The following is a 16,988-nucleotide window of genomic DNA, read 5'->3' as shown; positions in this document are numbered from 1 at the left end:
GATTCCAATTAGTGCTGAATAGAAGACAAAATGTCAGCCTAATAAGCTTCAATTTGCAAAGTCTTTGAACATTTGATGATATCATCACTTTGCCAATCATTTCTTGTACTTTGGCTTCTTTTTCTCCACGTCGCCTTCCCTGTCAAAAGGAAGTCTTTCAAATCTACAGAAACAGAAGACATGAACAACATCAGTCATTGGTCTGACTGAGCTAAAAGATCCAAAAATGACTCCCCGATACATCAACAGGGAACTATGATGTGCACAATATTCCCTCAAAGCTAATCTGCTGCCAACATGTAGAGTAATTGGGGGGAAAAAAGTCTACTTTAAAGTCATACTGTGAAAAATATTTTCTCGCATGAAATCAACACTAAAGAGCTTAAATCACTGTCAAGAGTCTGTGCCACTCCTTCGAAATGAAGAAACAGTATTTGTTAAAGTAATATGACAGTCATTTCTTCAAAGGTGACTGGACCAAAGAACAGCCCTGCTGTCTGACTTCATATTGAAAATATTCACCACATTTTAAAATAATGCATTTTCTAATTTGTTCCTGAAATAAGCAAACAAAACCCAACAACAACAAAAGGTTTCCAAGAAGAAAAACTGCAAAAAGAAAGCACATGCACTTCTGTAAGACTGAACACACAAGGCTAGCACAGGTCCAAAGCCTATAGCTGAGGACACAGGACACTTTCTCTGCCTGGAATTTCCCCAAAGGCAGAACCTAAAATCCCTGCTCTTATGCGGACGGCAGGAGAACAGCCTGGGAGATGGCACACCAGGATGGGAAGCGTGGAGCAACCCCAGCAACTACTGGGGCCCTCCAAGGCTCTGCAGGGCAGCTGGGGCTGAGCACCATTCCGGATGGGCAGCGGTGGTCCCTCCTGAGCTGCCTCCCAGGAGGAGCTGGGTCGCAGCGGGGCTGAGCGGAGCACACAACCAGTGACCAACAGGTTCCACCACCCGGCTCCAAGACGATTGCTCGCCCTGCGCCGAGCTGCCCCGTTTCTTCGGTTGGCAGAGCCCGGGCAGGACCCCGCCGCCGGCACGTGTTTGTTCCTGCTCAGAACCGGCAGAAGACGAAGCCCCAGCCTGCAGCACGCATGGCAGGGTGCGCCGAGCGTCGGTGCTTGGGTAGGAAAGGGGCTTGAGCAGATTGGAAGGAGTGGATGTGAAACTGCCTCCTGGAGCTGAACCAAGGGGAGGGGGTCGGGAGCACACGCCGAGCGCGGCCCCAGCGTGAGGAGTGGTGCTGAGAGTGTGCAGAGTGCTTGGCTGCCCCAGCTGATGGGTTAGCAAATTCCTAACAGCTGAGGCAGAAAAGGAGACTTCGAAGAGTTGCTACAGACACCAGGCTCGGGCCAGCGGGCAAACAGCTGCGGAGATGTTTAACAGTAGCCAGCCTGGCGTCTGTGCCAGTAACATCATCTTCAGACCCGCAGGTAACCCATCATGGGGGTTTGGGGCTTTTTTGCCCCCCTCATGGCTCCTGTCCATGAAATAGAAGGGAAGCAGGGAAGCCTTCCCCTCCGCTGCCCGACTAAAGCAATAACGGAGGAATCAGCAGATGGGTGGCAGGGCACCCAGGACAGTGCAGCACGCCAGAAGCATCTCAGCTGCAATTTGTTACTGGTTTTCCACTTGAAGGTTTCTCTATAAGACTTTAATGTGGGAGCGTGTGGAGCTTTATGGATCATCTCATATTTCTCAACTGACATATCTTCAGCCAAAGTATGTCAGCTACAGGAGAGGGCAAGGCTTTTCACTGGCTTTGTGATTTCTTCTTCCCCCGTCATAAACCACATAAAAGAAAAATACAAATAAATCAGCTCTCCAAAATTGCTATTTATTACCTCATCATGAAACCGTCTACTGGACCCTGCAGTGGTATTGAGTAATATCATTACTTAAACCATAAAGAGGTTGTATTTATTACTCAAAATTGAGAAAATTAGCATCCATATGGATCTTATTGTTTTAAGACCAGTAATGCTGCCAAAACAAGTGGTGTTAACATTCCAAACTGCAGATTGTCATAGTTTCTCATCTAGTGTTTCATTCTTTCATTTGGTATTTATAATACCTTTGAATTGAGGAACTGAATGGATCATAAAATCTCTCCTATCAGATAAATCATTTAACAGCTAGACTACTGTTCAAAACTTGATTTATGGTGGCAGTGAGTGAATGGAATTAACATCTGCTGACCTAAGGAAGAAAGACTAAATTGATTTTGGATAATCTTTCTCTAGAAAAGGGACGAGAGAAAAGCACACTAAAAAAATTTTAACTACTTCACTTGCAATGCATAGCACCTGAGAAGGTAGTCACAGACAGGATAGACCCTAAACGCCATTGCGGGAAAAATGATGGAGTGAAACTCCATGAAATTAATTTCCTGACACATGAGGAATAAAAAAAGTCACTGGAAACAGCCAACCTGGATATACCAAGGGCAAATCACACCTGACCAAACCGATCGTCTTCTACAGTGAAATGACCAACTCTGGAAAGGGCAGAACCGTCAATGTCTTTCATCTTGACTTCAGCAAGGCTTTTCGTACAGGCTTTTACGGCATCTGTAACAGTCAAACCCAGGAGCCGCAGACCGGCTGGGTGTACTGCAGCGTGAGTGGAGCACTCACGGGGTTTGAAGAGTAGGAGTCCACAGGCGATCAGCTACAAGTGGCATTTCTCAAAGTTCAAGTAGGGCTGATACAGCTTAACATCTTCACCGACGACCTGGATGACAGAACACAACGAAGCCCGTGCAACACTGTGGATGGCATCTTTTGGGGAAAGCGGTGAGTGTGCTGGAGAGCAGGGTTGCGTTTCACAGCGACCTCAAACTCTGCAAGCAGGAGGAATGGGCCACTGGGACCTTCGGGAAGTTCACCAAATGAGTTTATTCAGCCTGGAGAACGGCAGGCTAAGGAGAAATCTAATTGCTGTCTTCAACTGAGTGTAAGGAACTGTAGAGAAGGCAGAGGCAGACTCTTCTTGAAGGTGGCAGTGAAAGGATAAGAAGCTACAGATCCAAATTTTAACACTGGATATTCCAACTGGATATAAAGAAAGGAAATTTCACAATGGATTAGGAAAGCGCTGGAAGAGATTGCTCAGGGAGGTTGTGAAATCTCCATCAGTACAGACTTTCAAAACTCAGTTGGACTTGGCCCTGAACATGGTGTAATTTTGAAGTTAGACCTGCTTTGTGCAAGAGGTTGGACACAATGACCTCCAGAGGTCCTTCCAATCCACATTATTCTATGATGCTGTGAAAACACTTCAATGTGAATCCTGATCTCCCATCAGAGGATGTTCCTTCAGCCATTCAGTGGAATGTTTGAAGTAGGCATCACGGCTGTTTTCCAAATTGCTGTACTCATTCCATGGACTAAGAGAAGTTCGCTTCCTTCTATCCAACAGCTCTCGCAAGCAAATTATAAGATAACACTAAAAAAACACTTTTAAAAGAGCTAAAAAAACATTAATAAAGAACTTCGTGAGTAAGCATCCTCTTCTCAGTACAGCAGATATTTACCAAACCAGATTAGTTTTAATATTCAAAACAATCTAATATCACAGAAACTACATTCAGAAGAGAAGATTTAGATTCTTACAACTGAAAGTCATTTCAATAAGCAACTTCAGAGTCTGGCCTTGCCATACACTGAGCTTCACACAGAAGGCGCACGCTCCTTTCAGTTCAAAATCAAGATCTTACATTGTTAAGTCGACCATTTCTGCAGAGTCAGGAGGTCTCAACTTCTGCTCAGTTCTTTCCTCTCTGCTTAGAAATTACATTACACCATCTCAAATGCTGCAGTTTCTATCACCTGCTTTGTGTTTAATCATGTACTTGATAATTTCTGACTTCAGTATTTCTTTACATAACTTTAATTTTAAATATAATTCCACACCATGTATAGATTATTGTCTCTTAGTGTTAATCATTCCTTGCAACCATCACACACAAACCCTGTATGCAAAGCCACACCTAGTTTGTGTGTTAAAAACTGGCATAAAGACCTTCTGTTCTGCTGATGAGCAAGACTGATCTCATCTTTTGTCAGAGCAATTATTCTATAATTATTAACGTCTATACAGGAAATAATCACTTTTTCCTAAACAAGGAGCACGGGTATAAAATAAAAATTACTGCCATAAGATATACATCCTGCCCCTACACAAGTGAAATTACATACTCCACATTTTCAGCTGCCAATATTTAAAATTAAAACTAAAAAGAATATAAAATAATGATTACAAGGTAATGATAACTACCATACATACTCAATTTCATATTATCTAAACAGAAAGTCCATTTTGCTGAGAAGAACTCCATCTCAGAATCAGAGTTCATATTATATGATGGGCTAGTTTCTATGGCAACTACTTTCTCCTTTACATACACTGTAGACAGCACAAAATGTCAGTTTTCTCCTAAGCTAACTTAACATTTTTAATCAGAAAATGACAATTTATGCACCAATATGTGTGGCTTCCAAAAACATCTTTAGTAAGTATTTCAGATGCTAAAGAGCCTGAAGTATAAAAGGACAGAGTAGCAAGTACAGTCGCATCTTCTGCAATAAATTCCTCTCCATCTAATTTCAGTCCTATCGTAAAAAGCCAGAGTCAAGGAAAAATATGGAAGAGATCATAGATGATCACCCACTACAGCACGAGAACACTTTGATGGTTCCATTAAGCGAGGAAGTGGCAGATGTTTATAGCGTGTTCAACAGCCTTTTGAAAGGCATCTCAAACAGAAGCAGCAGCTTAGAAGTGGGAAGCAGAAGCAGAGAGCTTGACACAAAACAACTAACGTGGCAAGGTGGCTTCATCCGAGCAGGGACGGGGAAGGAGCACGGGGGGCCCAGACCCTCGCCCTGATGGGGGGAACCCTGAGCCTGAGCTGCGTGCTTCAGTTTTAGAGCAAAGGCTCATTGCTTCCTCTAATCTCGACGATTACGTGTACGCTGCAGCCCAAATTCTTCCCGCAGCCCCTCTACACTGACTCAAGTACAGCAGAAAAGAGCGGTGTTGATTACCCGAGCCCAGTTTGGGACAGTATTTGAGTATTTCCCCGGGAAACTGGTGCCTTTGCCCATTTCATGGAACTCTCAGCTTCGCAGCAATACTACTAGTTAAAGCCCAGCGTGAATGGCTCTTTAGGACCCATCATCAGATCCTGGATTTTAGTAGATATTCCCCACCAATGGGATCCATCCCACCCCTGAGTCAGCAGACTATGAATAACCACCAAGGAAAACCACACAAGTGCTGCAACAAATATTTGGTACTTTAAATATTTCACATCAACAGTCATGTTCGTTATCCTGGGTTGATTGGTGGTAAATTAAAGACACTGCAATATAGCCGAAAGCTTTTGTTTAGGAAAGGCTAAAAGGGAACGGCTGGCTGTCTACAGAAGCTTGACTGTCAGGCCAACAGCTACTCTCCAAGTAAAATGTAACAAACAAATATTTAGATTGCAACTCCATGATTTAGATTGTCTGCAGAGAAAGCCTGCATAGCAAACAATGCATTTCCTCTCCTGCCAAAGACATCTTCTATTAAGAAAAGAAAAAAAAGTCAAAGAAAAAAAAAACGAGTCGTAGAATTTATTTACTCAAAATTGAATTCGAAAGCAATTTCAGTAGCACCATCAACACCTGAACGTTTCACGGGCTACACCTATCTGTACCCTTCAGACACAATTGCTTCCACTCATACTGGAAGAATAACCCTGTGGAAGCCAGCATTTGGAAATATTAGAACAATTAAATGAAACAGAAGAGTTGATCAGTGATTGATGTGTACGGTAACAACAGGCTCTTTCAGATCAAAATTTAAGAAAGTCTCCTATTGTGAAACAAATGCTCCTGAAATCCTTCTGTATAGTATGGTACTAAGAAGTTACTGCTCCAGCAATATTTACACACGGACAGAAATTGCGTGTGCGTTGGGGTTCTCAGTCATCATCAAAGAAGTATATAGTATTTCTATTAATTTTTTCTGTATTTTCTCTTGTCAACAGTTGGTAAAGCTCTCCGTCAGACAAACACATCAGCACAGTACCACTTCAGCCTGACTGTGTATAGGGAGGCAAGATAAATCTCTTCTGTCCCCCTGCTTTGTTGGTACAGCAGTTATCTATACAGAACCATAAACATACACCAAGGACTCGCTGGAATGAAAATAATGATCATTACTGGTTTGGCTTGGTTTTTTTGGTGGTTTTTTTTCTTTATCATTAACAGGCTTGACCAGTTCAGAATTAATTCTGTCAAAACCAGGTGCAAAGCAACAGCTGCAGAAACATCACTGTTTACAAGTGCAAAGGACATTTTCCAAAAGGGGAAGCCTGAAAGAAGTGAAAGGATGCTCCATGCATTGGGCACCAAGGAAGGAGCCACTGGTTTCTGAGAAGGTAAAGCAAACTGGGATGGTAAAGGCTAAGTGGGTTACGGAAAATACAAAAAGCAAGACGGGAAAAACGAAATGGATACTTCGGCCACAGAAAAATACCTTGTTAACTTTTCTCACCATCTCCAGCCTGCTTTTTTCTCTTTTTCTTTTCTTTTTTTCTTTTTTTTTTCCTAACAACCTCTATTAGTGTGTGCGTCTGCACGCCTTCAGAACTGCTGGAGGTTTTCCTTTACCAACCAGTAACGGTTTATCGAGAGCCCTAAGGCACCCCAAACACCAGTGATCTTCTCTCAAAGCAGCCTCATTTCTGAGAGCATAAACATAATATTTTAAAATTAAACACCGTGACTTCCGTGACACATCCTGGCAAAACGTGCCTCAGCGTCCAAGCTACTCTTGACCCAATTACGAATGGATGAAAACAGTGGACTTGCCAATTACCTCCCAACAGAACCTGGAAATGGAATTCAGTTTCCTCATGGAAACTCCCCCCCCCCCCCCCTCGCTTTAGTGCAAAGCGCTATATTTGAAGTTACAGGGGTACGTGTTTTATTTCTTCTTGCCCGAAGGTCAATGGTCAAAGAACAAGCACGAAAATGATCCAGCTCTGTACAGCAGCTGGAACACGATCATCTTTGAGCTGGTTGAGGGCACATGTCAGATGCTGGGGAGACAATGACATTCACAAGATAAAGGGAAAATATAAGGGCACAACTGGCACCGCAGCCCATCTGGCACCAGTTATTCCTACCCTTGCTATCTTATTTCACAGAAGCAAACTAGATGTATTATTCTCTGTGATCAGAAGTCTTGCTTTAGAAAAAACGCCGATTCAGTAGCAAGGCTGCTTTTATTAAAACAAAAGGAAGACCTCTATCAGCCCAGAAGTTCCCTGTTTTGGGAACTACTGTATAAACCAAAATGATTTAGGACAGCGGGGAACAAATCACCAACCAAAATGTAGCTTAAAAATGCTCCTAAAGAAAATCCAGATAACATAAAAAAACCTAAATTAAATAGAAATAGCGATTCCAAACTACCCTTTTAAAAAAATATCCTGTATTATTAGCTACTTTTTAAAGAATAACAATATTATGGCAGTTCATGGAAAACCTATAGGATATAAAAGACTACAAGAACACAGCATGGTATAAAAGCCTTTGTACTGCTTTGACTTTTATTGACCTACATGTCAATTTACTCCTCCCCAAGCATTACAACCCTAGGTGAAAAAAATCAAAGCAAGCCTCCTAGAAATGGATAAATCCAAGAACTAAAGTGGAATGCAATTGTCATCCAGAAATTCATCAGCAATAGAAAAGGTGAGCCACTTAATTCAAGTTCCTTCCCTTAAAATATATTAAGCTTCTATTTCAAGGAAGCAGTAACATTGTTTTATATTTAATTAAAATCTAGCAATGCACTGAAATCTTAATTTGTATACTTTAGTTCTGATTAAAGCATTAATAAATTTATTCCTACCTGAATAAAATCTAACCGTTTTGTATACTATCTTTCACAGTAGCTGAAGACCTACGTGAAAGTAGAGACCTTGGCTATGCAATAAAAAAATTAATCTTTTCAATAACAGTATAAGAAATTGTTCTGCAGTACTCAAGCCACAGCCGTCTTCAGCAATACAGTAAGAAATATGGATAAACATTTGTTACTCTTTCATATGGAAAAGGATTTAAGAAAGAAAAACAGTGAATACCTTTAATAACGGTGCTTTTACATCATTCACCAAACACTGAACAGACAGGTCCTTCAAACCAAGCTACTTGTAGGTGATTAATACTAATTATTATTTAAATTTTTTTGAAATAGCCAGCAAATCTACTTTTCATTTAGCGAAGCAAAATGGCCTCTTCTCCTGTTTCATCGCACCTTGACTGTAATATAAAGCAGTCCTAAAAATTACTGACAAACGTGGTTCATTTTTAACAGATTTTTAAAAAGCTATGTCTACATAAACTCATTAAATCACTGTGGTATCTTTGTTAAGAGACTGCCAAATGTTTCATAAAGCACATCAGCCATTAGTCACGTTAGATGTCCAAAACACGCATTTTCGTAAACATATGCAAAAATTAAAAAATGTATTAAAAATATGTGCCATAATTCCATAAGAAACACCTGTATTGTCTGTTGAGCTCACTGCAAAGACAAAAGTGAATTCTAACACAAAGACCAGAGGAAGGACAGAAAAACAATTTATTTTCAAAAGATGGAAAAAATATGCGTCCTTGAAAGCTGATAGATTCTTATTAGAATTTAAATAAACAACGGCTCTTCTAGTCAAAGGCAACTGCATTTTCTTCCCTGATTTACATGTCATTCTCATGGCAGCAATGCTCAAGTGACTGTACAGGGATATCCAAACTACAAAGAAAAGCTCTGTAAAAAGGCCAAAGTTTTTGCTATTCAGGCTGTTCAGATTTTCCTAGTAGCTGCGATAATTTCCAGCTTTCTACATAGCACCTGTAGTAGCATTATATATCCTATTGTAAACAGAAAGCACAACCAAAGCTTTGGGCTCCAATCTTCCCCAGAAACGACCCACAACAGAACGAAAGAGCGAGAGATACTTAAAAGACATCTCCAGGTTCTCTGAATTTGCTTAGGATAGTGCCCCTCTACCTTTGCATTCAGCGTCACACAGAGCAATACACTAACTGCAATGAATGCTGGCGGGTGGACAGAATAATTCTGTTTAATTCTAAACCTCTTTTTTTAACCTGAGTGCTCCAGCTCTGCCTTTGTACACAAAAACACCACCAGGAATGCAGGTGAGAGGACGATCCAACTTTGAAAAAGGCACTCGCAAAGTGCTATGAAGTTAAGATGCATCTGTCTTGGGCCAAAGAAAAAAAGATAAACCCCAATCCCTTTAACAATTTAAGTCTTTGTTCACTTTTACAATAAAGTGGAAATCAAGGGCAAGGTTTAATTTTTCAGAAGCCACCCGAATATCCTCTTCCCAAGCGTTCTCACAAAAGTATCTCTCATTTTCCTTGGAAAACCATAATGGTGGAAATGGAGAAATAAGTCCTGGCTCTGCAATATATCCCTCATCCTCCCCCAACAAGCCATTTGTTTTCCAATGGAATTACTTAAGCCAGATTTCGACTGAGTCTGAGTTGTGTAAAATAAATAAATAAACCCCTAAATATTCAGTTTGACTTAGCTACATTATAGCTGCCAGTAAAAGACACAGCCTACTAGTCTACACGAAAGTAAAGTGAAAATGCCTCAGTCTTACACCTCATAGGGAAGGCGGTGGTGCGCGGAAAACGTGTCATTAAAGATGCCTTACCAAAATGTCCAGTTTTGGTATAAAATAATCCATGCATGATAAGCAATTCTAATGCTGATTAGTAAAGATTATTTTCTGAATACTCTTTAAACCACAAAAGCACCTTAATTTTTTTAAACATTGCCATTGCAGGCCTTTTTCATATAGGCTCTTAAGAAAATATACCATGCCATCCTCACAAAATACATTGAAAAAAATGCAATAAGATGTTTTTTGAACTGAAAACTCATAAAGATCGTTTTCCATGCTGACAGTGTGCATTTCATCCAGAAGTTTGAAGAGTCAAATGCTACCCCAGCTGGGGGTTATTCTGCCAAATGGCTTCCAACAGTGACCACAGAGATGGAGGATGGGAGGGGTGTGTGTAGGAAAATAAAACGTGATGGTAAGCAACCCCAAACCCACATCATCTTATCAAATATCTGACATACGTTGCCAGACACACAATGCAAATCTAGAATACAAAACTGAAACAAAAAGACATGAACAAAATGAAATAAAGCCATTTGTGAGTTACCTGCAGGGATTTAAAACAAAAAAGAGCATACGAATGAAGCAGATATAATTCATATGGATTTGCCCAGGAAGAAGAAAAGGAGGGGTGAGTGTGAGGGCTGGGGGGGGGAGAAGAGCAGATACCTTTTTTTCTTAAACAAATCCATCATGAAAGAAAATGAGACAAGATTATAAATAGGCCGAGTTATAGCGCACCATGGAATTTTTAATCTGGCTACCTGTGGTTTTTGCAGTTAAAGCCCTATTCAGCAGTGGGAAGGGAGGGGGGAAAGCGGGAAAAAAAAAAAGAAAAAAGAAAAACGAAATCACGTTTATGTGCCAGTTTCGCAAATGCTCACACAGCGTGCATCACCAACAATGCTGGCAAACAGGAAACTAATTATTAGCATTTTCTAATAAGCATACGCCTTTCAAACATTATTGATCATTACCTGTGTGTCTCGTTTCCTGCATTCTTGAGTTTTACTCTCACGCTCTGCCATGGCAGCGCAAAGCTGTTTTTCCAGTTTCTCGATTTCCCGTCCATGGTCTCGGACCAGGCAGTCCTTCTCTGCGTTGTGCTGCTGGAATAGGTGCGTCTTCTCCTGTTCATGCTCCAGCTTCAGCTCCACTATCTGATTGGACAGTGAGGAGTACAGTTCATCAATAGAACATCCTTGTCGTCATGACAACTCGTCTACAGCTTAATTTTCCCCTTAATTTCATCAAGTTGGCAATTTTATTTTTACGTCACTATTACCTCACCTTTTAAAAAGCCACCGCTAGCGTGACAGAATTCCTCCAGACAATTCCAACAATGGAGACAACTGAGCAAATCCAGCGCATCCTTAACCAATTTGTTGGTACAAATGTCAGAGCGTACAAAAAAAAAAAATAAATTTGCATTGTCGCATCCTGTGTACGGTCCCCCCCGTACCCTGCTGCTCCTCACCAGCAGGGCTGAGGATGCTAAATGGTTAATAGGCAGCCTGCTCTCCCCTTCGTAAGTATACACACACGACCCCCCCACCCTAGCAATTAAGTCTTTTAAAGATTTCTTTATGATTTCCGAAGCGAACGCTCTTCCTTCGATATTCTTCAACGCTGCCTTACATACAGTTGTCTTTTTTTTTTTTTGTTAATAAAAAAAGAAAGAAAATTATAAAAAACAAAGCTCCATTATCCCGTTGTCAGCTACGCTACCCCAACATAAACAGATGTATGTGTTCCAGAAGGGCACCTGCTGTGCTGCAAGCTTGCACCATGATTTCATAAGAAGCCCTCTATTCTCAGGATCCTTTCCCAGTCCGCACCACACTGGATGCTGTGACCTTGGCCAGTCTTAGCCTCTCCCCGCTAGCCTGAATGGCAGCCTGAGACCGAGGGCCTGGTTGCCGCAGCTTTGATACTAATCCTCCCCGCCTGCGCACAATGGCACCCTACCTGGCCTGCACACTGGAGCAGCCAGGCTGCCTTTGAAGCAGGTGATGAATAGGGACGGCAGGAAGCCGCTTCCCCACTGAACTCCGGGCCACACAGCTGCTAAGAACAGTCACTTGGATTTTTCTTCAGTTTTGGTGGATTTCGGAGAAGGAGGGGAGGGGGGGAAGGAGAAGAAGAAGAAGGGAAAAAAATGCTCTTATGAATATGGTGGGTAATTTTCAGCATGAGAAAAAAAAAAAAGCCAACGGGAGGAGCCGGCTGTGTGTGCGCTGAGAGCACCCGGCACCTTATCTTAAAGCTGTAGCAGTCTATTCTGGAATGATATTAGCTGTTCGTGTGGCTTTGGGGCTTAAAATTTAAAGCAAAGTTCAAGAAAAAAAAAAGCAAAAAAAAAGGCAGGAAGGTTAAAAAAAAAAAAAAAAAGGCGTTTTCTCAAACTACAGATCAGTGTATTCCGAGTTGACTAGCAAACATGCGCTGCAGCCAGGAGCATCCTTCCGAAAACGGAACAAGTAGAACAGATGCAATATTCTACGGTTTAACGTATCTACATTATTTAATAATACTAAAGAGCTCATTAGCAGGCATCTGACATCCCAGAAGGCGTTACCCCCCAGGAGGCAGACATTATCTCTACTGGGCCTGGGATCCTCACACAAAGTTCTCCGAGTCAGGGTTCTGCCCATGGTTTGCGTACAAGGCAGTGTCCTCAGTGTGCCTAAATGAAGGAATTCTTGCTCCCGAAAATAACTGTAAAGGCTTTCCCCGAGTTATGGGAAAACATGTTGAGCAGTTTTTCATCAATCAGACCTGATTAAAAGGAAATCTCAACAAAAGAGGTCTTTTTACTCAAACGTTTTCTTTTCCGGGTTACTGGATTTTCAGCTGGTTGTGCCAGGTAAGATCTGGGGTAACATGGTTTGTGGTGGGGATCTGCAGTTCTTCAGGTTTTCATTTCCTTGACCGCAGCCAAGGCAGGGGGCACGGGACAGATCCTGCTTCAGCAGCCAGTTACACATCCACATCCACGCCACCAGCTCACCCAACCAAAGCAGCGACAGCTTCATTTAGTAGTCTCTTCACTTACAGCGTTTATGTGATAGAAACAACTTTTTTGAATGTAAGAGGTGGAAAGAGCTGAAAGGGAGGGGTCTGTACGCAGGAGGGGTGCCCCCTCAGACCGCTACCTGGGGAGAGAAAGGACGGCAGCGTGAGGGGAGGTGTTTTATAAAAGCCAAATTCATTGAAGGACAAAAAAAAGCCCTCACCACTTAAAGCAAAGCATTCCCCACGACGGTTCAGTTTTGCTTTTTAGAGGTTTCTGGCAGGGAGCAGAGGTGAAGAGCCAGGAGAGGACAGAAAGGATGGGGACCCCTGCGTCTTCTTCCCTCAAGTTCAAAGACCTAGAAGGCCCACCTTTGCTGATGAATGCTAACGAGCACTCCACCTTCGTAACCAACAAAACATGCTCTCCTGTCGAACACCGTGAAGTCGTGGAGCAGCCACCTGACAGCACTGGTGAAGCTCCCTGAGCCCCCTGTTCTCCCCACAACGGCTGCCAGGCGCTACGGCTCCTCTGCCACTCCTGCCTCTCTCATTCTTGTATCGTTATTGGGTATTTTTAAAAGGAAAAAAAAAATTATGTATACCAACAAACAGGAAAAAAAACCCCGTGCTGTTTCTCAGCAACAACAGGGCTTCTTCATCACAGGGAGCTGCGTGAAAATTGTATTATTTCTTCACAAATCAGTATGGATTCTGTCTCCTCTTTGAGGTAAAGAGCGCCTTTTATGAATGATATAACGAAACCTCCTCCTTTAAAAACTGTATCGTGTGGAGATCTTTCTTCATCTACCCCTAGATGCTCAGCACTTCATCAGATTACATTAAAACGTCTGCTCAAATCCAGTATGTAAGTGCCCAGAAGACAGACAGGTTTAGGTGCTATACATTTCAGACAGACAAGCAACATGATATTCACAACGGGAATTAGAGGCAACGCTGAAAAGAAACAATCACTAAATAATAGTGTGCACCCTATTACCATAATCAGATTGTATTCATTGTGGCTTAGATGTTTCCTCATCTTGCCCTCCCAAAGATGAAAATCTCTTATTCTCTTCTCTGCACATCTGCTCCCATCTCCAGCCGTGGCCCGGACACTACGCCAAGCGGGACAGCCCGACCCATATAGCTGTTCTTACTGTGAAACACTGCTATTACCAAGACAACTATTTTTAAAATTATGATCACCTCTTACACAAATTTTTAATTAAAACCCTGTTTCCAAACCAGTGTGATAGAACCATGCTCAACGCAACAGCCAAGAGCTGATTTACTAAGCTATCACCAAAATGACAGCATTTATTTTTAAGTTTCTGCTTTTAACTGAAATCTAACAGCATTTCCTTACTCTTGCAGAGAAAACAATTTTTAAAAGATGAAAAAATTCTCCACAAAGAGCTAAAAAAGACAAATCTGAGAACTGTGGCTGCTTTTTGGTATTCACCCACATAAATACACACAAACTGCCAAACGGACCTGGCAGTGTGGTTTGTGCCCATCCTACGCAGGGACTGGGGAATGATGAGGAACGATGGCCTTTAACGCAGGCAGATGTAACTGCACCAGAACGGGGAGGTGCTTTAGAGCAACCTGCTAAAACGGGAGCCAAGCTAAGACAGACCTCCAGCGAAATCACGCTGCTGCTCCACCGGTTCCCTTTGCACATCTGAAGAACAAAGATCAGTAAACAGCCTGTGATTGCAGAAGATATTTTCAGAAGCCAAATACTTGTAACATAATCAACGTCAGCAAATACCTTTTTAAAGTCCCTAATATAGACAAGACCTTCTACTATCCAGTTTTTGCTTTTCCATCACTCACTAAGTTTAGGCTTTTCAATTTTAGAACAATTTCGGCTTGTTCTCAAGAACAAGTATGCCTTTGAAATTCTTTTTATAGTCCCCAAAGGAGGGAAAGGAAATCAGTTAGCTCACTGCCTCTTTGAAAAATGTAACTGCTACATTAAATATTTGACACGAGAGTATGAAAATTCATGTAAATTTATGTCCACAATCCCAGAAATGTTGTAAGTAACACCTATACAGAACATGGTCTTGCATGGCAGGATGATTTTATTAGTGCTGTTTTGGCGTGACTGAACTTCTGAGGGCTGGAGAAGCCACCGATAAGTTACACAAGCCATGTCAAAGAACCGAACAAAACTCACTCGTACAGCATACATGCAGCACGTCTATTTTTCAGCCATTGTATTTTATAAGCATTTAAGAGTGTAAATCAGGTGTCTTCATTATCATTGCTCTGCTCAAAACCAGCCCTAACCTCTGCCCAGCGCAGCGTACCACACGCAATCTATCCCCAACCAACAACTCCGGTAAAATCTAGCGTTTTCTGCCTCCTAAGCCTATAAATAAATGTGCGTGTTTCACAAGGATATGGGGATTACCCATCTCCACAAATAGACTGCTTCTAAAAGTAATCTGATATAACAGGCTGGAGGATCGAGTATTAATTATGCTGGGCTTGGCTTAGAATAACTTTGGACAGAAAAGAGGAATCTTCACTGCAAGGCAAGGGAGCATACCAGAACTACTTTGTAGCAGATAAATTAAATGGATTTTAAAGGTACACTTTTTTTTTTTTTTTTTTCAAGATTTTGCTATAATTTGGAACACAAAATATTCCCAAGATATAAGGGCTGTAATGAGCCAAGGGCAAACGGGACAGTGAAAAAATATATCAGTGCAGAACCACATATTACCACTGAAGCAGCAAATACATATAGGGTAATATACATGCATAGCGAATGCATTTTCGTTTCTATTTCATTGCAGACTGCAATAATTTAATTGGCATGACTGTGTTTCCTGTTATACTTCACCTTATAATCAACCACTAATAACTCTATTTCAATTGCAAACTAAGAACTGCAAGAAATTCTCTAAAGGAGACAAGCTGGCCTTTAGCCAAACTGCAGCTTGATTTATCCTCCCTGCTGCAACCATATACCCAAGTGGTCTCACCACGTATAGAAAATGATATACCCGACCTGTACGTTTTTACTTACAAAGGCCCTTCAGAACGTTAATATTTTTAAAGTATGGGCAGCCCTCACCTCAATCTTTCCAGTCTTCCTGCCATGAGTAAATTTGTTTTTAAAGCATCAACATATTAGAAATGAAGTTGCATCCCTATGATTAAATCACACTTAGCCCACGACAAATGCCAGGAGGTCCCACTCCCCAGCCCACCTGCTCCGGCAAAGCCAACGCGGTTTGCAAACAGAAATATTTCTTTCAAAATCGATATACCTCGAGTCACTGCAAACGCCCGTTTGTAGCAGGCTCTGGTACAGAATTTACTGTACGTAGCCTTTGTCTAGGGATTCAGAGTTTATCCGAGGACCTTCTTTGAACACAGAACTGACTTCACAGGCATTGGCAGCCTGACTTGCTATTTACTGCAGGCGCCAATTTATGTTCCTGCGATCGCCTCCCCTCTCCCTCCTCCCCACAAAGCTGATTCTATTGACTATACAGGGAGCTCAGGCTTTTGACTCTGAATCACACACAAGTTAGACGCCTGAAGGAGACAGTGCAAATACCCATCTGCCTGCTTAACAATTCTGCAAACAGCAATGGTACACTGAGAAGATTTCCAGCCGCTCTTTGCTTGGAGGTCAAACTCATATTGTTTTCCCTTCTGTGAGTTTTAGCTATACCATAAAGTGAAAAGTTGATGCTGATGATTGAAGAAACTATTCCTCAGATACTCTGCGCAAATGGCATTCATCTGCGCATTAGGATGGTTCAAAGGAAACATTTATGCATCCTAGATTGATTAATTTATTAAATGAAATTTATGCAGCTTGTTGCTGATGACATGAAAAATTTAGAGCCTCTGCTAATGTGCTCATTTGGCCTCCACGCAAGAACGGACTGTAATTCAATTATCTTAGACTATAGACAAAGAGGAGAGGAACAAAGCTTTTTACAAAGACTCTCCTTGTACCTAAACCAGCATACTAAAAATGGATCGTGAATCTCTGATTAAAACCGGACTGTTTAAAGTACAGCTAGGAAATGCCTGGAACATCAGCCTGTCGGAGGAATACCATATTTCAAGCGGATCTTTGCAAACATTTTCTTCACTCGAGTGGGTAACGGATTGCTCAACAAGAAGTTAGAAGAAACAGAAAAGGAAGAATAAGGCCAGAGGAAAAGCTAGGATGGAAGTGGAGTGGCAGGAGCTCTTAACTGGGAAAAAG

At 41.7% G+C, this 16,988-nt stretch overlaps 1 protein-coding gene across 4 annotated transcripts in view; it reads right to left on the bottom strand.

Annotated features, from left to right (window-relative positions):
• The window catches only part of CEP112 (centrosomal protein 112), a 171,775-nt gene that overhangs the window by 79,844 nt on the left and 74,943 nt on the right, over window positions 1–16,988 (bottom strand). For all 4 annotated transcript variants that reach the window (XM_040582028.1, XM_040582024.1, XM_040582027.1 and 1 more), the window contains one exon: window positions 10,708–10,890. In XM_040582028.1, coding sequence (XP_040437962.1) covers window positions 10,708–10,890 — 183 coding nt within the window. The remainder of the gene's footprint in view (window positions 1–10,707; window positions 10,891–16,988) is intronic.

Source organism: Falco naumanni, chromosome 1 (genome assembly GCF_017639655.2).
Source record: "Falco naumanni isolate bFalNau1 chromosome 1, bFalNau1.pat, whole genome shotgun sequence".
Lineage (NCBI taxonomy): Eukaryota > Metazoa > Chordata > Aves > Falconiformes > Falconidae > Falco > Falco naumanni.
Note: the sequence above shows the minus strand (reverse complement) of the source record. Positions and strands in the feature narration are given on the sequence as shown.